This window comes from Cyanistes caeruleus, chromosome 5 (genome assembly GCF_971803275.1).
Source record: "Cyanistes caeruleus chromosome 5, bCyaCae1.hap1.1, whole genome shotgun sequence".
NCBI classification, from domain to species: domain Eukaryota; kingdom Metazoa; phylum Chordata; class Aves; order Passeriformes; family Paridae; genus Cyanistes; species Cyanistes caeruleus.
Window position 1 is genome coordinate 39,678,584 of NC_141705.1, and position 25,699 is coordinate 39,704,282.

A 25,699-nucleotide genomic window follows, 5' to 3' on the forward strand; every position below is an offset into this window, starting at 1 on the left:
TTGTCTGTTTAACTAGATGGTTTCAACACAAATGCTGAATATCAATAATGAATATTGCATATCTCTAATAGGTTCTGAAACCACTTATGTAATGTGCATGTGTACATCAATTAGGAACCATATAAGGTAACTCTCATGCCATATGTATCTATAAATATGCATGTATGATTATTATAGGCTCTTAGGTTGTGAACACTGCCTCGCAAGAGACCACATTTAAAATAAAAAGTTGATGAACATGTGAATGATGATAATTTTTTTCTTTCATTTGAGAATTTTTCACCACTGCTTTTCTCTTGTTCTATCTTTTCTTTGACTTTTTGTGGTTGTTTCCTCTGTGACTCCCTCATATGAGTACTGAATAGTGATGAGAAACTTCTCAGTTCAGCACAACCAAATTGATACTGCTGTCCCAAATACTACTACCATTTTTTCTCTTTGCTGTTGTGACAGATTGATTTTCCTAGATTTATTCAAGTCCACAATTGGATTATCAGTATTGTAAACCTTTATTATATGGTTTATGCTAAAGTAACTCTGCATCTCTGAACTTGTACATTTTATTTTCACAGGAACAGACCTGTAAAGATGTTTATGTGGTGGTCTGCTCTTTTACTTCTTGGATGCATTTTGCTGGGAGCAGATGGGTGGCCAGTCAAGGAAGGATACGACTTTAGGCCCTATCAGCCCCTAGTAAGATTACGGCACAAGGTATGGATTATTCTCTAATAGTTCTTCGATTTCTTCCATGGTCAAGGGATAAATTACACTCCAGCCTTGTATTTTTTGTGTTTATTGGAGTAGTGGAGTTATTAAGAAATTAACTTTTTCAAAGAGATTGAGATAAGATCTGTTTTAGCTTCAGAAACTAGAGATTGGTTATATCAACTGAAACTCAGAGGGAGAGTTATGAGAGGCATTCTCTTAAAACAACTGTCAGCATCTTCTTAAGGCAATGACCTGTCCCAGTCCTTAGTAAATTTCAGTCCAGGCAGCAAACAGGGAAACTGCCCATCAAAGAAGAATGGTGTCAAAGTTAACTGATGAACAGAAACTTGTTTGCAAGAGGTAGATGCTCCCAGTGCTTGCTGAATTTAGCAGTTTTGGACCATGACATAGTGGAGATCTTTTCTGAGTTACATGTACTATTCAACTAGTGCACGCCATTAAAATTTTGCCCACCTATTGCTCCTTTGTCATGAATCCAGGACTTCCAAAACAGTTTTCAGGTAAAAAATCCTGTCCTTCTTCTGGTAGTTAAAAGGGAAACTTCTGGTTCTGTAAAGCAAGGAAAAGGGCTGTAATATTCTCATGGGCTGTCTAAAGTTAGCATAGATCTGATCAACTTAATTCCTTAAGTATTACAAAAACCAAATTCAACAAACACAAATAGAGAGATGTTCATGGCAAGGTCGTCATGGGAGCAACATCTGAAGCACCTTAAGAACTACAGTCAGGCCAACAGAGATCATAAAAAATGTCACTCTTCTGAGTTTTTGTGCTACAAGTAAAAGGTCTGAATTATAGCCAGAAATTCTAAATGTTAGTTACTACTAATGTTTAAAGATACTGCTGGTTTTATTTCTCAATACTTCTTGTAAAGTACGAAAAATATTTCCTTTTGGTCCTCATTTTAATGAAAAGACCCAATATTGTGTGTTTCTTTCTCAGCATAAAAGGAGGATCTGACAACATGAGTTCCCAAACAAGTAAAACACTTGCCTAGTAGCTAATTAATGCATGCTATGTAGATTAAATACAAAAAGTTTCTTAACAGATGGAAAATAAATTCTTAAAATTATACAATTATATACCCTCTAGGGAATGTTCTCAATCAGAATAAGAACTGAATCAGGCCACAGTCAAGGAAATAAAGAACTGTATCAGTACACAGTTTTTATGCTGAGTGTTATTCAAAACTTTGTCTCATCACTTTATTTCCATTTGACAGCTGTAAGAAAACTAAAATAAAATAGCACAAGAAAAAGACTTTGAAATCTAGAAGGAAGAGAGAGACTAGTAATGAAACCATGGAACAAACCATGAGAGAGAGAAACCACAAAACCATGAAAACTCTGAGAACAATGAAGGACAAAATATGGGGTATTCTGAGGTTAAATGGTCTCTGATCTTAATTAATATATGTGGAACTATTCATATGTTGGCATTTCTTAATTATACTTTAAACATACTGACAACTCTCATATAATTATTGGAATAGGCTGTCAAAAACTTTTAAAGTTTAATATTGGGGGAATCACACATAGACATATGCAAAAAACATAAAAATAATTAAAACTTGATATGAAAGATTGTATTGAAAAATATGGTGGGTTTTTTTCTTAGGCAACATGTCTAGATAAAAAATGTTTTAGTATAGTTCAACTTTTGGTATTAGGGACATATGTTTCTACTAAAAAAATCTAGGAGTGTAAAACTTTTCTAAAGTCAATTTTAAAAACCAACTTTGGCACAGATACGCAAAATGTAAATAATATAGTAAAAGAAACATTCTACTTCAATCACACACTTAATAAATCAAGTGCTTAGATTAAGTTATGCTGATAGAATACTTACTACAAACAGGTGATAATGAATATATGCAGTTATATTTTTTCTTTGATCAGGCAATATGTATGCAAGTTTATGTGTGCAGAGATAAAAAAAAAAAGAAGATTAATCACTTGCTCTGATAAAGGGGAATTTATCTGACTTGAACAATAGTCCAACTAGAGCAACTTCAAATGTCAACCTGCAGGGAAAAACAATCCTATTGGTACTTACGTATTATCTTGAAATAATGAGTGTGTTCGTGGTGGAAACAGGTATTTATATCATAAAGGTTGTGTTGTTTTAAAAGGGATTATGAATGATTTCAGCTTCTCATGCATAGAAATTACAAATAGGAATTTAGTCTATATATATGATAATCTGAAACCATAAGAATAGCATTACTATGGAAAAAAACTTTATAAATAGGGAAAAAAATATGCATAAGAAAATATTATTTCACTTTGTGCACAGGAACAGATTACCCAGAGAGGCTGAGTCTTCATCTTTGCAGATATTTAAAAACTGTCTGGACATGGTCCAGGACAGCCTGTTGTGGGTGACCGTGCTTGAGCAGGGAGATATGACAGGGTGACCTCCAGAGGTCCTAATACTCTTTGAGTCTGTACTTCATTATAATACACCATTAATTATAGTAATGTTCATTATCACAGCTGTTATGATGGTAATGAAGATCAAATTTTTGACTGCATTGTTTATATGTGAAATATTCAAACCCAGGAAGAGATGAGTTTTCTTGAAACAGAACTGAGAAAGATTATTACAAAGCACAAAAATTATTACAAAACAGCAAAGTTGTTTTCAGTCCCCTTCCCTTGTTTAACTGCCACGGCTTACATTTATGTGGCTATGCTGAAACGTGCTGGGCTGTGTCTGAACAGCACGTGAATTTCTTGTTAAGCCAGGTAATCCTTGGTTCTTCATTTGTCAAAACACTGGAAAAGTTTGTAAGGTACTTTCCATTTGGGAGTCTTCTTGCATTGCTGCTGAAGTATTGTGAGCAATTTGTTAATACCTAGGTTCCCACCTGATATTGTTAGGAAGTAGTTTTAGCATCCTAATGAATTTTCTCCTTGTCATTTGCATGCCTCTGACAGAGACCAATGTTTATGCAATATCTTCAGTGAAAAAGTGTGTGCTCTGAGATTTCCAGGTATAAACAGGCAGGTGGCAGCCAACAGAATGGCAACAGTTGGCTGCCGATTCCCTGTCAGACGCTAAGAAATATGGAATATAGCCTGTACATCCATATGTATGCTCCAGAGCATGCCAACTCTGCGTATCTAACACAGCCCTCCTTGGCAAGCCAGGTGCTTCACATGGTTTAGGAGAGAATTATACTGATGACAGTGCCTCGTTGTTAATGATCTCATCACAGGTTCAGTTCAGTTTTAGTCTCAAGGGACAGTGGGTGAAGATGTAACTTAGTGCTTGTTTTTTGGACTCCTTTTACTTCAGCCCAATGCTGACCTTTCGAGGTCAGGACAATCATGTTCCCAATAGTCAGGGCTAACCCCTCACTGGGAGCCAGCACTGCCCTGACAGCATGGCTGGGGGTGGGCTTTGGGGAGCCTGGGAACAGAGAGAGAGGAGAATCCAGGGAAGTCAGAGTTCAGCCTGAGCCTCAGCCTTGGCCTTGGCCTGCGCAGGATGGTCCAGCAGAAAAGAGCTTCTATTCAGCTGAGCAGGAGCATACGGAGGATACAGCAAAGGGGTGTGCCAGCTTTCACTGGCTCCTGCTGATCTGTTGATTCAAACTTCTTTCCAGCCTTGTCCTGATTTCATCTGGTTTTACGAAAGGGCTAAGTGACTCAGCTGTGCAATCCTCACTCTCGTCTGTGATATTTCTCCAGACTAAAATATTTCTTTTAACTTACTGTAAAAAATCTGCCTCTCTCCCCATTTCCTCTCTCCTTCCCTTCTTACTGTTGCTATTAGCTGCTAAATCCATCAGTTCAACCCTGATTCACATTAAATTAGGGCTCAGGACTAGGTCAGTTTAGAGGGGTTTAGGTTACATTAGAATTAGATCGATTTTAAAAACGTTTAAGCAATAAAGACTTTGTCTGAATTAAACAAAGCAACAGAAGTACGTAAACTTCTATCCCAGGTTAGTAAAAGCAAATTTGAATGCATGAGCACAAACCACAGAAAAAAACCCCGTGTACGACTTTTAGGTTTTTGCCCAAAGCTTATAAAATTTTCTCTCTCTACTAAGAGCACTGAAATGCCTGTAAAATATAGACAGGCTGAGTGCTCAATGATTTTATTGTCATTTAGGATGTTGTGGCCAAGAAAGAAATGTGTGGAAAATAGTACTCCAGATTCAAAAATAGCCTGCGCTTCCCTGTGCTGTCTGGTCTCCAAACAACCTAAGATTTATAGTTCACAGTGTCTATCTGGAAAATCTGTTTACTTGCAGGATCTGAAAAGTCATAAAATTTGATCCTCTAAAATCCTCTGTCCTAGAGAGAGAGAAGGGAAAAAAGTCTATTGAAGATGAGCAGTGAATCCTGAGGACTAAGAGCTTTTCCTGTCATGTCAGTGCTCTAAAGTAACATGAGAATGTTCTTCACTGGGAGCTTCCATGAGCACAGAATCTATGTCCTATGAAAATTCCAGGATTAGAAGTTGCAAGACTCATTTTTACTTTTTTTTTTCCTTACTCACTTGTAAGTACAGTCAAGAAGCCTTTGTTTTTTGTTTAAGTTTTATTTTATTTTCCTTTTCTCAGGAAAAGGAGAGGATTCAGCAATCTAATCTGATTTTTCCTGTGGGCAATAGCATTAAAAAAGCATGGGTAAATTTATTTTTTTAACACCATTACAATCACTGTGCATTAATAAGCTAATATCAAAAATTAAATTAAAATTAGACATTTTAGACATTAGACATTAATGTTAAAATTAAACATTTTATTTTTGCTATCTCTCACTACATGCTCAAAGCATTTTTTACGTCTTAGGTAAGTTGCTTCTAAAATCTCCCTGTAAAATTTCTTCTATAATCTTTCTTCCAACTAGTCAGTCACTGGGGAGTGGAGTGTCAAAATCTGGAATTAAGGCAAGGTTGATGCCTCCTTTCAAGATGCCTGCTGGTACTTACTAGCAATGACTATCTATAAACTGGTAGTCAAATCAAGAGGGTCAGTCAGGGAGCAAAGGTGCATCTTAACTACTGGGCTGAACCTTTTGCTGTACCTATCTTTTTTCTTGTTACTGAACATCATCACTGTGGAAAAGATTAATTTCTACCAAATATTTTTAGAAATGATGAGATTCATATGTGTTATTATCTACCTTTTGATTAACATTGTTTTTTTTTTTAAATTTTGCATGCCAGGTTGGCAACAAAGAATAAAATACAACATGGTATAGGAAGGCAATGTAATTATCTTCTCCAGTAGTCAGCTTGGCCTTCTCATATTGAATCCTAGGAAGATACAGTTACCCTCCTATAGATAATAAATGTTTTTTTACCTTTCTGGTATTTGAGGTTCAATGCAAACACAATCTGTATCAGTTATCATTTCAGATTCTTGATTAGCATGTTTTTCATATTCTATTATGATGGCAAATTGTCATCACAAACTGCAATTGCAGTAATAGCAAAACAAAGCCAGGAGAGATTTTTGTGATATATTACTTGACATGATTTGCACCTGTTTAAATTTGTGCAGTGTGGATTTCTAAGATCATGAAAGAGGCCAAATACTTCAAGTATGTGTTTATGAAATCTGGCTCTTTTCCATAGGTTCCTTGTTGCCTCTTATTCTTCAGGTCCTCAAGACTACTCTGTAATTTAAATCCATCTCTTTATTTTTTTTCTGTCAGACAAATACTTTAATTTGTTGTTTTTTTTTCTCGGTCAGTTCCCCCATGGATTTAATACCTCTCTTTATTACCTAGAAAATGTAGACTTTTATTGTCTGTATTAACCTTTATTATCTTTATTTGTTATAATGAAAGTGATATCCTGTGGCATAGGCAATGCTTATAATGTGAGAAATAATATGCAAAAGTCAATATAAAATTATATTAAGTAATAAATATGGTGTATAACAGTTTTGTTGGTATGCAGACAAACTGAGCTGTACCCCAGATTGTTTTTTTAAAAAAATTAACTAAGTAATGATCAACTTAGTTTGTGATTTATTTTTCACCTCTTACCTAGTTATCTATTTAAATTCTGTTTTTAAATGAAAATAATTATGTAGTTTAAGCACTGGATTTTGTGTTGGGTTCGTGTGACCTGGTTTTCCTAGCAGGGGGGCTGCAAGGGTGGCTTCTGTGAGAAACTGCCAGAGGCCTCCTTTGTCCAGCAGCCAATGTCAGCTGGTTCCAGGATAGACTCACTGCTGACCAAGGCTGAGCCAACCAGAAATGGTGCTAAGACCTGGGATAAGATATTTAAGAAGGAAGGAAAGTTATTGTGCAGGTATAAGTGCACTAAGCAAAGAGAGGAATGAAAATAAGTGAGAGGAACAGCTCTGCAGACACCAGTGTCTCTGCAGAAGGAGAGGGAGGAGGTGTTCTGAGTGCCCCAGCAGAGATTCTCCTGCAGCCCATGGTGAAGCAGCTGTGCCCCCCATGAGAATGCAGAGATGCACCTGCAGCCTGTGAAGGAGACCCACACCAATGCAGGTGGATGCCTGAAAGGAGGCTGGCAGGGACCTGCAAACCCATGCAGAGCATGGAGCAGGTTTCCTGGTGGGACTTGTGACCCTGTGGGGAGCCCAAGTTGGAGCAGTATGTTCCTGAAGGACTACATCCTGTGGAAGAGTCACCCATGTTACAACAGCAGCATTTTGTGGAGAAGTGTTGCAGGAGGGATGGATTCAGTTTGGAGAACTTAATGAAGGACTGTCTCCCAGGGGAGGGACCCCATGCTGAAGCACGGGAAGGGCTTCTCTCCTGTAGCAATGGCAGGAGCAGTGTGGGATGAGCTGACCAAAACCCTTGTTCTCCATCTCCCTGCACTGCTGGGGCAGAAGAGGTAGAACTCAGGAAGGAGGGAGGAGTGGGGGGAAGGTGTTTTTAAGGTCTTATTTTACTGTGTATAATCCTGCTCCAATTTTGGTAGCAATAAATTCAGTTAATATCTCTAATTCTAGTCTGCTTTGCCTGTGCTAGTATTTGGTGAGTGATCTCTCCCAGTCCTTAACTCATCAACCTTTCATTATATTTTCTCCCTGCAGTCCACTTGTGGAGGGGAGTGAGAGAGCAGCTTTGGTGGGCGCTGCCATCCGGCCAGGGTCAACCCACTACTATTTTAAACATTAATATACAGTGATGTATTCCCAACTGAGGAAGTGTAACACTGGTATATATAAAATAAAGAAAGAAAACTCTTCCTTACATTGGGCTTTAGTATAAAATCAAATCACAATATTTGTGCACTATTAGACTCCTTTTAAATTTGCCTCAGTTAGATGGGCTTATTATTGAGTTTTGCATCCATGTTTCTTTTCAATATCCAAATTTTAAAATATCCTTAATAGTTTTATTCCTATACTTTGTGTGGTAGGAAAGAAGTTCAGAATAAATTATCTCCTTTTAGGATTGGGAAAATATATCATTATTTTTAACACTTTCTTCTTCATTGCTTACTTTTTTCTACCTATGTTTTCAGTTTTTATTTTGAACTGTGCTAATTTTACTAAGTATGTGATGTGCAGTGGGAGCACAAATTGGTTTTTTTTTAGGTAAAATCATATTTAATGAAACAGTATAATACCTTTTTCTTTTTTCTTTTACAGTAGCCCACTGTTCTGATTTTATGTTACCAAGATGTCAGGCTAAACAACCCATCTGTGCTTCCTGTGAACCATGGCGTTTTAATCTTGCAGTACAAATATTTACTGTCATAATATCTAAGCAATTTCTTAGCATTTGTTATCTTGATTGGCTTAAATCTTTTTAATTTGAAATCCTTTCAAGGAGGCATGGTAAGAAGCATTGATCTGTGTTTATGTATATTGGGTTTAGGTGAATTTGATTTGGCTTTCTTCAGCAGCCTTTCCTTTTGAGAATTTTGTAACTGGAAAACTCTGTGACTTCATCCCCATTTTTTATAAAGCAAAATAGCAGTAAAAAAGCCCTCTTACCTTGTGAACTTACTGCAACAGGCTATGCTTACCTTAAAATGACTTCAGGTCTGGCTAAGGTGACTGCTAAATCACAGTAGTTATTATGACATGTTACATTTTCTCTTTTATAATTGCTGGTGGGATCATATAAGTAGCACAGCTCAGGGCATTATATTTTTTCCTGATAACTGATTCAATGGTAAATCATACTAGACAAGAACACTACATCCATCAGAATACTCAAATGCCTTCAACCATGATCTAAGGGAATGTGATGTCTTTCAGATTTTTTTTTCCATTATGTAGGAAACCCAAACAGCAGCATTGGTAACAACAAAAAACAAACAAACAAACAAACAAATAAACCCCCCAAAAAACCCGAAAAACCAGTATCCTTTCAAAAAAATTAGGCTAAAGGATAGGATACCCATTGAAAACATTAAAGGTTTTGGTATCTGTGCTTAGGCCTGACACAAAGAAAATGGAGATCTTAACGATAACCTGATGAAAAGATGTCTAGTTACATCTTTTTTCTTGTTATGCATTGATACAACTACAGCTAAATAACTATAGTGTTAAGAACATGGAAGCTTAATGCCTAATGCCTAAAAACATTCAAAACAAAGGTCTCCCAAACTATACTAATACAAAACTGTTGCTATTTGACTTCATTAAAATTGCTCACAGAATCACAGAATGGTTTGGCCTTGAATGTATCTTAAAGATCAGCTAGTTGCCACCCCCCTGCCTTCTCTTCTGAGGGGTGAAGAACCCCAAGTCTCACTGTGTTCACAGGAGAGGTGCTTCAATCCTCTGAGCATCTTTGTGGCCCTCCCCTGAACTCACTCCAGCAGGTCCATGTACATATGCTGGGTATCCCAGAAGTGAGCACAGTACTTGAGGTGAGGCCTCATGAGATGCAAGAGATGAGTAAGAGATTTTTGTTTCACTTGACACATCTTTTAAATTTTTGAAATTTTAAATTTTTATTTAATGGACTTTGTTAACTATGCTCAACTGCATTCACACCATTTCTATAAATGAGCACAATGTGTAAACAATGCAGTGTATGAAGGGTACATGTGAACTAAATTTAATAGCAATAAATATTTCTATAAAATTGCATAATATTAATACCATCTGCTTAATGTTCATTGTCAGTTCTCTCAAACAACTTTATGGAATTGAATTCACCTGCTCAATGCATTCTAAAAAAATAGTATTTTAAGTAAGAAAAGTCTAACAAGCTTGTTCTGTGCCACTTCTTCCAATGAAAACAAACAAAATAAAAATTATTAGTCATTTGTTTCATGGATTGCTTGTAACTCTGGTTATGTAACCTGGAATAAACAGCCTATAATTTAAGTCTGTTTTCTAGGGACAAGTAAGGACTATCACTCTCTTGAAGCATCAGTGGAATTTTTATTTCACTAATGTTTCATGAAAATGCCATTACTTTCTATTACTATTACCTGAAGATTATTGTCATACATCAGTATGACAAGCATGCAAGAAATAAAAGTACTAATATTACATTGTCTTAATGGAAAGTATTCAACTTGTTGGTATATGTGTCATTATTTATTATTACATAATTTGATGCTACAATTCTGAAATTAATAGTAACTACTCTATTGCAATAAGCTGATCCCCAAAACTGTAAAGGACTAATCCCACTGCAACAGATAATTCGTGGTATGTTTTATAAAGGTCTGAGAAACCATTGCATTGGTCAGTCTGACTTTCCATATAAAGCTCATCTATTTATTTCATTGTTTCATTCAAACTCTAAGTGAGGCATGAGGAAAGCATGCCTTTCAAAGAAATTACTGAATCTTTTAGTATTTTCTATACCTTGATATTTTCAAAGATTTCTTTTTATGGGTTATTATTATTAGCAATTAGTATAGAACAGAGCTTACCATTTGGATTAATCTGTCTTGTTTTGGCAGTGACTGCTTCCTGGGAACTACTCCATCATTAGATGGAATAAATGCAAACTCATTGGCTTGGTACAAGGAAATATTTGCAAGACATTATTTGAAGTTTATTATTCATAACAAGCCCTATTTTATTTTTGTTTACTTGTATCAGTCTAAGGGAAATAAAATAGAGGTCATATATAGATATAGATATTATAGTATTATTATATTATACTATTATATATATATATGCAAAGGAACTGTAATTAGAAATACAATCATAATTATCAATTAGATTAGAACTTCAGCTATTTACTAGATTGTTATTTCAGCTCTCTGCAACATTATTTTTTTAAGCTAATTGTTTCTAACATGAATGCCTGGAGAAAATAACTAAAACATTTACGGTACATTGCCTACTGCACAGTAGGAAAGCTGTAATCAATTATTAGCATATCTGCAGAATATACACCTGCACTTCATAATTCATTTTGAAGAATAAGTTGGAATTCACCAATCAAATACTGAGTTAATCCTGAAATTTCTAAGATTCAGTAGAAGGAAATATGATCTTAATTTTACTTTCTAGTTTCCTAAATGCCAAATGGTCGGTAATATGATACAAACTTTCATCAGATCTCTGGTTTAAATGAATATATTCCTCAAACATAGAGTTGAACACTTTACAAAAGGGCAGTTGCAATTGATTAATATTCGTACCATGAACTTCTCTTTTGGTTTGCTACACTACCTTATCTGCCCTATAAGATGAATGGTAGAAACGATCTGTTTGTAATCTAGCAATGTCTTAGCATGCTGGTTTTAATCAATTCTGGTAGATAGACTACAATTTTACCCATAATTATGTCTTAATGCAGACTAAATATTACTTGCATTCCTGTGTTGTAAGACGGTAATTGATGTTTATGCTCTCATATCTGTACTCCCTAATTGTCATTCTTCCTGTAGATTTTCTTCTATCTGTACAAAAATTTGCCAAGAAGGAAAATAAGATCTGAATGAGCCTCAGACCGAATAATAAAAAGCAAAATACATTATGTGGTTTTAGAAAATTACACTTAAAACCACCTCTGAAATTTAAAAAGAAAAATGAATAGTGATTTAAGGCAAATTACTTCCATTAATGTCACTGGGAATTCTGTGGCTAAGATTCATATGTAGTAGCTTCCTTTTTTTTTTTTAAGTAGCACTATATTTTCAGGAAATATACTACTGTTCAGTAATTGTGAGGGCACCTGGAGCTTTAGGAACTCATGTAAAAGGGAAGGTAATAGAATACCCATTAAATACTGTATCCTAGAATTTCCAGGGATAATTCAGTATGCTGAAGTATGCTTCTTGGAGATCTCTTTCCCCCTTCTTTGCCTATTCAAATCTAGAGTGTTCTCAGATAATTGCGAAATAAATATATATACACTGAATATGATTCTGAGCTATATCAGATAAGTACATTCATCTGCAGCACCTCACCATCTGTCCTGTGTTATTGCATTCCTTTCTTGGTAGGCTTGAAGAAACTACATCTTATTCTATCTGTACATGGGAAAGTAATACTATACTGAGTGTCTGAGCATATAAAGTTTAATGCAAAATATGCACAAGTATCAGTAATTACTTCCGTTAAGTCATTATTTATGTAGCTCTTCCAGCTTTGCTAAGGAGAGCTGTAGCCTGGATTTAGTGACATAAATTGGCTTGTAAAATCTTCAGTATATAAGTGGTTTTGTTTTATAGTAGTACATGTTTTAATGCAAAAGTATACACTGCTGCTGCTGCTTAAACCATGCATTAAGCATCTTAGTGCTTAAAGTGTTATAAAAACAGCAACGCTGCACAGCAGTTTAAAATTGGTAGAATGTTCTTCTGTCATGTGCTGTGGAACTGCTTATAAATTTTGAATGTGTTTGGTCTGTCATCAAAGAACAAAGTATGAAGACATCATATTAAAGAAGCTATAGTTACACTTTATTTCTATAAGAGTGAACTGCCTAAGAACACTGTGCAGAGTAACCTTCTGTGCATGTTCTATTGTGACTTTTTTTCCTGTTCAGCTCAGGACTGTGACTAGTTCTAGGGCAATAAATGATAATGAGATGTATGGATAGAAGGGTTACAGCCAATGGAAGAATTAATCCTTAAATCCAGCAGGTAGATTTTATTAGATTTTTTTTTCGTTGTGGAAAAAATGACAAGATTTGGAAAACAGGCCTTTCTCTGCTTCAGTAAAGTGAAGGAATATATATATCTGACTTTCCATTACAGTTTCATTGGGCCTGTAGAATCATTAGGATTCCTCTTGGACAAGGTCTTACATAGGAAACAAAACAAACAAGCAAAATATGATAGTACTGCTAAGCCCCAACAACTTAGTGAAATAAGAATCCTTGAACTTAAAGATAAAACCCTGAACTACTACTCAGCTGCCTTTCAAGTGCAATCAGAATTGTGTCCTATAGGGTGCTTATTTCTCTTGGGAGCTTCCTGCAGCTTGCTGCACGCTGGTCTTTTTACACTAGCATTGTTTTGGAAATGTGTCTATATGGATTGTGAGCAATCCTACCCAAAGGAATTGTTGCTTTGAAAATGTACTAATCTGACTGACTCTGCCTGTTTTAAGATAGAAATGTTATTTCCTGGAATGCAGTACACGGTGTATACATTTGGTATAATCAGTGTTGCTGTGTCATTAGCAGGAAGCTGCTTCAATTCAGTTGGTACTGAAGAAACATTGGGATTTAGACAGTATTTTTAGCCCCGAACTGTTTCACCTTCAGGGCAAAGGCTTTGTCTGCTCTGCTTTACATGATCCAAGGCTGTCTTTAAGAATAATATATGCTCTTGCAACCATCTAAGTTATTTGCTTTTACATAGACAGGCCTGAATGGAAATACCTGTGGATCTTTGTGTAGAACTTCTTCCGTCCACTTTTCATCCATAGAAATCACACATTTTGTTGGAGCTTGGTCTTTTCCTTCAGAGGTAGTTTTCCTTCAGAGTATGTAGATGTAAACAAGATGATGAACTTTTTCTTATCTTTATTTGTTCTCCGCTTCCCCTTTGCTTTTAAGGGATTGTAATCCGCATGCAGAAAGGAACAACTACTTCAAACTCACCTTCCTGGGTCTGCCATGATTGTTCTTCACATTCCTCAGGGATCTAAATCGCAAAGCCAAGAGCCAAATCTGTGTATTTCACAGTTTACCCTTCCTGTCTCTCTGGTTGGGCATTTCTTGGTCAGGTTTTGTTTTTTAAGGCAAACATTTCACTCTTGTATTGAGGCTCCCCAAATACTGTTGGGTTGCTTTCATATAATTCATAAATTCAAGGCATCATCATGTTTTCTCCACAGGCCTGTAAGGCTTACTATTAACACTGTAATGTTTAGTAATATTCCTGAGAACACCATTAATTCTGAAAACTTCAACAGCTTCATATATCACCTTATTTTTGCCTAGCAACCTTGCTTCACATCTTGTTTCCTTCACGCAATCTTATATTCATGTGATGCCTTAATCAATACCAGAACAACCTGTGGCATATTATTTTCTCAGAATTTGCTGCTATAAATGCTGGCAATCTCTAAGAAGACTGGCTGTGTATGCAGAATACCAGTTCAAGAATCCTGCTGCAAACATTAAACTAAAAAGCTTTCTGCAGTAAATAGTGTTCTGACAAGAGCAAGAGGAAAATGGTTCACTTTTTGCACATTCTTTCTTCCTACCATAGTAAGCAAGGTCTTGCTTACTGCTGCTTAGAGAACAGCTTTACAAATGTAAATGTCATTGCTTCTGCTTTGCATTCATTTTTAGTTTAAATTTCAATTGTACTGCAGTTGCTAAGAGTCTGCTGAAGTCTGATTCTGTAAAACTTCTTTGAAACACAAATGTTCAGCCTAACGTCATTGATCAAATTGGGTCTGAGAATAGTTTACCAGATTGCTTTGTGCAGTCTGTGTGCCTGTACTCCCTGCCTGTGACCATGCTGCTATTTCACCCATGAATACAAAGTTTCTGTACATTTGTAATTCAGATTTCTTGTAATTAAAGTTGTTGTATTAATTTAAATGAACAGAATGTTAATTCAGCTACTATAGCTTGTACATGCTTTAACAATAACAACTATTCTGGTACCTCTCTTAATCCATTACTACTATGTTTATTAATAAGAAGAAATTAATAATATTAATATTATTAATATATTAATATTGTTATCTATATACTACCCCTGCTGCAGAATTAGCCATAAAGGTAATGAACACAAAACTGATTTTCTGCATTTTAACTATACTGTATTATATGTCATTTATTAATGGTAGCTTTTCATTATAAAATGTTAGAAATGCAAGTGAGTTTGCACTCCCTATTTCATCAGCTTCTGTAATTAATGGTGTATGTTTATTAAATTATTTAAATGTTTGTCACAAGTCAAGGACAATCTACCATATGCTTTACACTAATTAGTACTTTGTTTATTTTAGGAATTTGATTAATTCAGCAGCTACTTTTTAAATAGAGCCAGTATGGCAAAGAAGGCTTTGTCTGAGTTTTCCAAAGACAAAATAGTAGCCCACTCTGGCAGACACATACCCAGATCCTGAGCAGATGATTCAGGCAGACCATAAGTGAGGTTCTGCACAAAATACAGTTATGTAGTTTGTCTTTAAAAAAATGCAGACAGAATTAAGTGGTAGTCAGAATGTTTCTTTGTGCAATATCCAAGGTTTATAAACAGTAATTTTCTTTCAAAAAGGGAAAAAACAAACAAAATTCATATGATATATATTTAATTGAGCCTAAGAAATGAGCTTTACTGTTTCTTAAGTGGTTGGTGAATTTTTGGGTCCTAGAATGTCACCTACCTTGACAGATCAGCTGAGTTCTTTCTTGCAGCTTTGTACCTTCTCAGTAATTTAATAGTCCCTTTGACCATGCTTCTCTTCTACACCCGTTATTGCTGATGTGAAGCCCTTCTAAATAAGACTTGGTACTATGCCAACCTTATTTAGCAAACATGGCATTTCAAAATAATGATGATATCAAAATGTTTTAAGAGATGTTGATAGTGTTTGTGTATTAAGACAAAACGGAAAATAGCACTAGGAAAGGAACTTTTATACTTTTTTATGCTTTTATTGGAAAAGCATTTATGTATATTTAAATAAGTTTTTTTGCAGAGCTTTGTTTGATTAATGTTGGAAATACTTTATAAATTATTATTTGCAACAGTAATAATTTTTATGGTCAAACATCTGTGATCTTTTTCAATTCACAGATATAACAGAAAATCTGATATTGTGCCCACGAAAATTTACTTTAAATTCAGCTTTTTAGGCACACAGGAAAGGTTTCTTTAGAGTTCTAATATGTTCTGGTGCATTGATACATTTTATCAGTCTGATACACTTTAATGCTACACAAGGCCATAAAATGCCATGCAACCTGTCTGATTAATTTGTTTGGAAGTGTTAAATTCAAAAGAATTTTGCTATATTGAAGCTGATAAAAATATCCTAGAATGCAGAATGGTTGGTTCTGTTTACAGATGGCTCATATCGATAGGTACCAATATAATACTGTAGTTCATGTAATCATTCAGGACATATATAGGCAGAATGATTACATAAATGTATATGTGTGTGTACATATATAAAATTTCTTATAAAAAAAAATTATATATAACTTTTGATTGTAAACATGTTAAAATATTTTGTTTATATATATCATAATGCAACACAGGAGAAAATTAACAAAAATATGTGTAATAGTGGGTTTATAAAGTCCTCCACACAAGGGTTTATACCAAAGTCTGTTTTACTTAATACCACGATGCTTGTGCATTTGCATACTTTCTAATAGTATATAGGCAGAATTTTGTTATTTTCAGTCAAACTAACATTAAAAGCCTAGCACACAGTGCAAATGCAGGTGGAAATAAATGTCATTATGCACAATTAATTTACTGAAAGTTAAAAAAGCTAGTTTACCTCTCTCCCATTCCAGCACCCGAAACTTTTGTTCATTTGTTTGTGTGTTTCCCATCAGGATGAGGAGTTCCTATTTCCCTAAGCAACTGACATTAATTTCCCTAAGTTATAGGTGCTTATCATGTTGGCTCACTAGCATAATTCATTGCTTCTTAGTGGTTTTCTACAGAAAATATTTCACATGATTTATCTTTCCATGTTAAGGAGGAATCCGTATTTAATTCACCCTCAATATAAACTTGTGTTTTTAACTCTGTGTTTTCTGTTGAAAAGTCTAATCTAGCAAGATTTCTCTAGGCAGAAAGCTATTTTCTGAGTTCAGAGGTGCTATGCCAGTCTAATCACTGGTTAATTTTGAAATAACTGGAGGCAAAGAGACTTTTCTTTCTATGTGGATGCTCTTTGCTGCTACCAAGCATCTTGGCCCAAGGAATATCACACCAAGGTTTGTCTGTGATCTGCTAAAAAAGTCTTTCTTTCTAGTTTGAAAAGCAACTTAAAATTAAAATGGGAGCATTTTTTTTTTAATTTCATCTAAATGATTTTGTTTTTACTCTAAACTTTGTTGCACTTTCTGCTTCCTAAAAAAGTAATTCTCATCCTAATTAGTTTTTCTCTTCTCCTTTGATATCAGTATTTGACTTTTAATATTGCTTTCCTGCAAGGCTACTCTGATCTAGCAATCAATTCTTTAGAATCTATTGCAGCTTTGTTGGCAAAAGTTCCATTCTTCTGATCTCAAACTAAAGAAAGGAGAAAAGACTGGTGAGTTTTGTGGAACTGAGCTGTGTCTGTGGAGCCCGTAACATTTCACTGTCTGAATGCTAACACAGCTTGGCTACATCTTGACTCTCAGTCTGGGTGGTTGGTTGATATTTTAATAAGCACAGACTTCATATCATGAACAGGATTCCCCTGAGTTTACACTGGCCTATTTAAAAAAAAACAGCTCCGTGACTTCTAAAGATATAAAAAATAAAAATTCAAAGCAGTTTTCCTTTAGAAGACTAGAAGAAAGCACTAGGCAGATCATCTAAATGAAATGCTGACCATAGTGTAAAATGAAATGTGAAAGAAATTAAGTAATACTAAAATTATTGCTTTAAATTTAGTATGGCGTGACAATCAGAATGGCATGAAAATTGATACTGGTCAATTCAGCACATCATATCAAGTATTTAAGGAAATACCATTCACTGTGTTTAGGAAATACTAAAAATGTATCGAGTACATCACCTTTACCGATAATGATATTTTTCTTTTTTTTTCTTTTTTTTTTTTTTTTTTTTTTTAATATCTTACTACTGTTTCTAATGTAGTCATGGAGAAGTTTGAAAATGTATTTTCCAGATAAATATGAGTTTTGACATACTTATTTGTTTGAAAAAAAAACCAAGAAAAGAGTCATTGACTTAGATTTTTAGGTTGCAGGGAACAGCAAAAATATGCTTCACTAGCCATATTATTTGTTATTTCACATTTCTTATTTATTATGTTTATTATTATTTATTGTGTTTGTTATTATTTATTATGTTTTAGTTGTTTGATGATAAAATACCCTTGTGCTTAAGTTAATGGTAACTAAACATTTCTAGGTCCCTGTGATTTCTATTAGCTTTTAAGACTAAATGAACCTCTTATGAGCTCAATAATAACATCCTTAGTGTATATAGGTAAAATAAAATAGTGCAATTAGTACTAAAGGGTAATCAGTACACTCTCTTTGTTATCAAAAGTTAAAATGCTTAAAAATGCCTATTAAAAATTGCAGCAAAAGAAAAAAAGTTATTTAATTTATTTTTCTTGTTTAAATTAGAAAAGAAAAGCTATCTTGTAAGGGAACAAAATTTAGAAGTGTTTTGCATTTAACCTATTCCTCATGTTGTTTTCACTGGCATAAACTTGTATAGCAGCAAATATTTGAAGAATTGCAATACCCCAAAATAAAGAACATCTTTTTTGAGCAAATATTGTGTAAAATCAAAGTTTGAAATTTTGAGGACAGATTACTGCTTTGAGTAAATTTTCATGCTTCAAAAATCACATCAAGGGACAAGTCCCAGTTTTGCAGGGACTTGTGCAGTTGAGTTGTGAGCATCTCTCAAAACAGAGGTCAAGTGACAGAGACTGCCCCATGGGGCAATGTGTTCCAGCACTTAACCCCAGTCATTGTGGAAGGAAAAAAAAAAAGAAAAAGGTGAAAAATGCTAGGGGAGTTTAAGAATGGATTATATAGGAGTCTAGGCATCAGGCAAAGTGTATTTGATTTTACTTTGGAGCAGGATAGAGAAGGAACTAGACTGTCTCATTTAGATCATGTATGTCTGTGATTTTTGTGATAACTAATTCTGCAATTAATACATTTTTCTGCTTTTAATTACAGCAGGAAAAGAATCATGAAAGCTCAAGAAATAAAGGTAAGTGCCAATTATTTTCAAAATGTAGACATTCTTATAATTATCACAAGTGTAACATTCAATTTTAGTAAAAAATTTCCAGATATATTGTTTTCTAAGTTCATTTGAAATGACAAAAGTATATCTAGGAAAGGGGTTGAAATTTAGAAAGTGAATGTATTAGCTGCTATTTTTGCAACTCTGTGATGAACAACACTGATTGCTGCACTCCGGATGGGATGGGCTGCACAGCTTCTCAGTAAGTTTGTGTCCTTGGCTATGGCTGGTTATTATACTTCCATAAAACATCGGTACCATCAATTTAGCTTCTCCCTTTCCATTCAGTAAATCTGAAATTGGGTGTGATTCCAATTTGTGCACCAAATAATCATGTTCTTAATAGGTTGCCTTGCAAAAGGACTGTTGTGGTGGATTTTGCGTACAATTTATATTTTCACTGCACCTTACTCTGTGCCAGTGGCTAAGCACTATGTGAAATAGAATATTGAGGTTAAAGAAACAACCTTTTATCAAGAATATTAAGACTTCCAAAACTCAAATGTGGATTTCATATCTTTTCTTTCCTAACATGAAGTCTGTTGAGAGACAGAACATCCAAACCTCTTCATTAAAAATTGCTAAGCAAGCCATGAAAAGCAAAATTACCAATGGTGTCAGATTGTTCTCTTGATGTTTTAATTTTTATACAGATGGGATATGAGATACTTCAAACGGGAAACAAAGGGAGGATAGGAGAAAGAGCACCAGTTAAAAGTTGCAGAGAGGAGGGAATTAAGTAACAAACCAACCTGTATCTTTTTTTATTGCCTTTGCAAGCAATGTGAAATCATATCACCTGAGTTAGCTGTTCTTAATTCAGTTATTTATGTATCACAGTACTCATTCATCTCAATTTTCTTGCTTTCTCTCACATGAAGGCTAAACAGAAGCATCTAAAGGCAAACTAAAGCTGATGGTTGATTGGAGTTGTGTCAGGACAATTACACTGTTTGTGATGATATGATAATTTACATCATCTGAATGATCTATGGTCCTTCATTTGAAGAGTGTGCATGGGAAAAATAATTGAACCAAAAAATTGCCTTTATTTTCAATCAATTTGTGATTTCTAACTTTCTTTCCAGAGGTAATACCATATAAAGGTGAATCTTTAGATATAGTGAGTGCGTCCATGATGTATCGTTCAAAACGCTTTCCTGTTTTATGATTTAACACAAATTACAAAAAAGACTGTGGGAACTTGGATTAGATTACAGGAATAAATTATTTGTGAATACTGAAGAATTCTGAAATGGGCCATTCTGTGTGGATTTTTATGAATTATGTCAGCTATATGTGATGTTTGACAGTCCTTGCACACCCCACCCCATGCTGTTGCCTGGGGCTCATTAAGGTATGAATATGAGCAACAAGTAAAAGTAGGAACAAACATTAGTTTGAGCTGGGTGGGAGTGCCCATCATTTTCATTAGCTGTTAGTTTAGTTAACTAACCACAGAAACAATTTTCAAAGGATTATAAAATATTGCCCAGAGCTACAACCAAAGGAACCCATTAAACTCTTGATTGAAGGAGGATATAATATTCTCCAAATAGGCAGTGATATTGGTGCTCAGCTGCACAAAATTTGTTGTGATTGTATCTGTAACATCACTTGATGAAATGTTTAACCTAAACTTCCTGCAATATATGTTTGTTTCTGCCTAAAATGACAATTCAACTTCAGTAGTCTGGAAGACTAATCATCTGCAGAGTAGTCTTTGAAACATATATGTATCTACAGATATACTTCATTGCATAATGCTATTTTGAGATGGGTTAATTACTGGTTTTTTTTTTGTGGTGTTCTCTTTTCATATTCTTTAAACGTATTTGTTTTCATGTGTTCTTTATCCATGTAATTGCAAAGTTTCAGGAAGATATTTTCATTTCACTTACAGCATATAAAATCTTAAAACTCTTCCCTACTTAAAATATTGTTTGGTTCAGATGAAACAAAACTAAATTAATGTTTCAGCCTAAGCATTTTTATCTTGTCAGTGAGAAACTGCAGTTCACATGCAATGTCTAAATGTTTTGGGCTCTCCATATGTTCTCCTTGAACTTCTCAAGTTCTTGGGATGGGTTTCTAACAATATTCCTTACACTTCTCATATTTCAGCCACTACATATGGTAGAAGGATGAAATATTTTCCATGGTTTCTTAACAATTCTTATACTTTCAGAAGCAGTGTTGTCCTCTAATTCAGAGGACAATTACAGCTCATCCTTACCAAATGAAAAGCTGGTGTCTCTGTTGTGTCTAATAACTTCCTTTGAAGTCAGTAGTTCATTATCTTTTATTAATAATTGCATTAAATTGTATTTTTTAAGAGGGGAGGATATTGTAGCAGAGTTCAAGTCAAAGGCTTTTTGATTTCAGCAGGATCAATATCTTAGTATAAAGGAGCATTCTGTATCTTTTATTACGTTATAAATACCCAGAATTTTTCATTTTACCTAATTCATAAAAAATTGCTATAAAATACATCTAAATCCTATTTTTATTTTAGAAAGGATATTCTTATTGTTCTGTAGTAGGTTTTTTTTCCTCTTGACACATTTCTGACCTGCCTGTTTTCCCATTACTTCTATTTTCAGCCTCTAAGTCAGTCACACGAGAATAGAAGCCAGTACTCAAACACACCCCATTCTGACACTAATCCCATCTCTTTCTGATCTGTGGAATTCTTTTTCTTGTTTTACTTAACAGGGAGCAGATCTTTTTGTACACTCTTTGAGAAAAGCAACACTGCTTTTATGTAGAACACTATGTTAACATTTTACAGTTTTAATGTATGTTGGCAAAATTCCTCATGCATCCGAGAATTTTTTGTATGTGAAAATGATTATCTCCAGGGCAAAATACAAATGAAATTAGTTTTATAACACTTCTATAATATGAAAAAAATAACAAGGCAATTACCAACTAAATCTTGCTAACTCTTAATTGCTGGTTTGGAGTCCCATTTGACCTATTTGCTACCTTTCTTTTCCAGTGTTAACTCCTTCAGAAAAAAAGAATGTTTTACTCCAAACCTATAGTGGAAGATAAAATAGATTTTCTTGTGATGATTTGGAAACATCAGAAATTGTGTTACATTTAAGCAATGTGAAGAATTTTCTTCCCAGCCTTTGCTTGACTTTGGAAACATTCATGTGCTTTTAATAAGTAACATTATAAACTTTAAAGTAGAAGTAGTTTCTGACAATATTATTTTGAAAAACAATATTATACTAAAACTTCTGAAGTATCAGAAGGTTGACTCAGATCAACTGTTTGCCAGTAGTAAGCATTAAAGGCTTCTCAATTCCTTTTCACAGAAAAAAACACTGGCACTCAGGAAATGCTGAGCCACAAAAATATTTTAGTTATCTGGTAGCATTTCAGATCAGCTCCTAAGCTTTACCATAGTTTGAATTAGAGTAGAATTCTCTTATTTTTTGAGAATTTAAAAATTGATTTCAGTATAGAGAAACAAGGTGTAGGAGCTTTCTAAAAAAACCCAGCAAAATCAGTGAAAAAAACATAAATCTGAATTTAGGCTGTGAGTAAGGTGGTTGTTGTGCTGATGTTGAATGATGATATGATAGTGTAACTTTGCCTATTAGTTTTAGCAACTTAACACCTTTTAAAAGATTGAAAAAGTGCTCCAGCTAAGTTTTGGAAAATACTTTTCATAGCATTTTCAAAGTGTGCATGCAAATAATTTTAATTATATTAACTTGAAGAGTATTTTACTTTAGTTAAGAGCACTTTGGTGCTTGTGCCAAATGTATAGGATGCTTTTAAAAATGTTTGCTAGCTACTATTAATCTGAGCTTTGAATATCACTAGCACTCAAAATTAAACCATTTAGAGAATTTTGACTGACATAATTTTAATTACAGCTTGAGTTTCTAATTGTACTCAATACCTCTCATTTTATGCTTACCTTAATAAACTGGATGTAAAACCATTGTTGACTCACAGATTAGTTTCAGAAACATAAATCTCTATGATTATGAACATATTGCCATACTCTTCTGATATCATTAACTAACATCTGTTCCTTTTATAATCTTCAGCTACCAGAATTAGAGGGGAAATCATATAGGCATCACCTGCATATCTTACTTGCTTTTTACTCTTTAAATAGCTAGCATGCCTTCACATTTCTGGTATTTTCTGAAATCCCAGATTGGTGTAATCTTTTTCTATGAGCTGATGAATATAAGACAAGAAGTAGTGAAAAAAAGCTTAAGAAATTTCAAACTTGAAACAATTTAATGGACAGAATCAGTAAGGCCTTATCTGAATAATAACTTGTAAAAGTGAAATTGTGTCTGGACATACTCTCAAATGCCAGAGGGTGAACAAACTGTTAGATCTATTCTGCAGTATGTCTGGCTGTTACTACTTTTGATAATGGAGAAAGCTCTGCATATTCTGATGCAGAATACATGATATCAGAATTCTTTGTCATGTTAAAGCCATTACCTGTGGCAAGAAATACTGCTCATTATACTCTGTAATGTATCCAGTGACTTATTTTGTTTGCTCAAGCAAATGATTATTAGCTTGTTTTTCAACAGATCTGTATTAATTGTGTATGGTTAGAATCTGAACTACAATCCTCCTGGACTGAACTGACTAATGTTTTAGCTTTTTATGCTGCAGTAGCTTCTCTACTAGATCAGTACATTTCAGAAAAAAATGTAGTATTTTAAGAAATATATGTAGCAGTGAAAGGTTGGTAAATGTTTGTCCCATCTGACCTAGAGTGCTTGTTCTGAAGTTCTTTTCTTTGTCATTATGTTCCAATGTACCTGAGTGAATAAACTTTTAAAAATTGGTATGAGGATTTTTGAATTATGTTTCCCAAACACTGTCCCCTTTATCCTGCTCTGTTCTCCTCCAAGGCTTAGTCAACTGAAACTCAAATCTCTTCTGTTACTTAAGAATTGTCATAAGAAACAGAGTTCTGTTTCACACCTGAATAGTTCTCTTTTCCCTTTCCTACAAAAGACCTATAGGTGTACTGCTATTAACTGAATGTCTTGGAGTGTTATTATTATATTGGAATGGCTTTATCATGATTAATATTTATAGAAATTATTATGCTAAGGTCTGAATCAATTCAGAGTTAGAGTATGAAATGCATTTAAAAGAAAAAAATTTCTTCATGTGTGAAAATAATTTTAGTATGACACTTAATCTTAGAATTTATTTCTTGGCAGCATTGAAGCTCGTTTTGAGAAAGTAGTGTGTGAATCAGTGTCAGATATCAATTGTAGGTAATATTTTTGATAACAGTGTGATTACCCAACATAGAAAGTATACATTAAGAGCAAGGTCTCTCCTGTATATACAGATTTATGAAAATATTTTCTTATTTCTTTTAAACAAAGCATTATTTGACAATGCTACTATCTGTCATTACAGCACAGTATTTGTATAGTAATCTAGTCAGACCTGCTACCCGTGTAATGCCATGGACATAAACAGTGTAAACAGCATAAAAATGATCTCACCAGTTGTTGTCTTGAGGTAAACACACTTTATCTTAGTCAAGAAATTAATTAAAAATGCTAAAGTAATAACAAGTGAATACAACATGGGGCATATATTTTACAGAATTGCAGCATTTACCTTAAGCTAAATTCCAGACCTACATTCCATATCAGTGAAAAATTGTCTGCAGTTTTATTGTGTTAGTGTCAGGGGAGGAACAGTATGACGTGGAATTTCTTGAGGGTTTTGTTACAAATTACATGTGCATCTTCACAGGTGCTGTATTTCCAACTTTATACTGCTTGGCTGCAAAGTTTCCAAGTCCATTTTTGCTGTGAGCAAATATACAGACAAAAAGATAATAACTAAAAACCAAAAGAGTCAGAATGAGACTAAAACATTTTTATATATTATACAAAAACTCACAACTGTCAGTGTATATTCAAAAAATCAGTTGGAATAATCAGATGCCTCTTTAATTTTTCTTAAATGCACATCCATTAGTTCTGCCACTTTTTAAAAACTACGTGAGGGCATGAATATATGTTCTGATAGCTACTACAGAGATAATTATTGATACATATCACAAATAATTAAAATATGTATTATATGACAATTTTTATGTATGATCCTATATTCATTATGTAATAATGGATATATAATGATAGTAGAGAAAATATAGAAGCAAGAATATTCTACAACTGCGCTCTATTGCATTCTTTAAGGGATGAAATTCTTTGTGTCTGACTTGTTTTAGGAATTAGCAGCTTTAGGAATTATATATAAAAAGAATTTCTTTCTTCTTTGCTTTTTCTTTAGCAGGAAAATGTACATCTGAGTTTGGTTTTCTTCTCATATGTAATATTCATGACATTCAGAAACTTGTAAGTGAAAAAGATGGTCTGTGTCAAAATTCCAGGCAAGAACTCTTCTCCAAAATGATATATCTATTCTAACAAGAGATACAATGGTTATTTCTGCATGTAGTAACATAGTAGAGGTAACATAAGAGATTGGTATCCCTCTTTTTTTTTTCTTTTAATTCATCCATGTACTCCTGAAATTTAGGTTGTGTTCTGTTAAATTATTAAATCTATTTCAAAGCAGACATTGTGAACTTGACAAGAGAGAATAAGTTCAGTGGTGCTGGTGAAGTTTCTTTCTG

At 34.2% G+C, this 25,699-nt stretch overlaps 1 protein-coding gene across 6 annotated transcripts in view; it reads left to right on the plus strand.

Moving 5' to 3' along the window:
- The window catches only part of FSTL5 (follistatin like 5), a 380,792-nt gene that overhangs the window by 130,152 nt on the left and 224,941 nt on the right, over nt 1-25,699 (plus strand). For 4 of the 6 annotated variants that reach the window (XM_086888378.1, XM_023924904.2, XM_086888377.1 and 1 more), the window contains 2 exons: nt 573-711; nt 18,969-19,002. In XM_086888378.1, the coding sequence (XP_086744504.1) occupies nt 589-711; nt 18,969-19,002 (157 nt within the window). In that variant the 5' untranslated portion in view covers nt 573-588. Of the gene's footprint in view, nt 1-65; nt 127-572; nt 712-18,968; nt 19,003-25,699 lie in introns of those variants that run through there. The other 2 variants (XM_023924902.2, XM_023924903.2) reach the window with 2 other exon arrangements.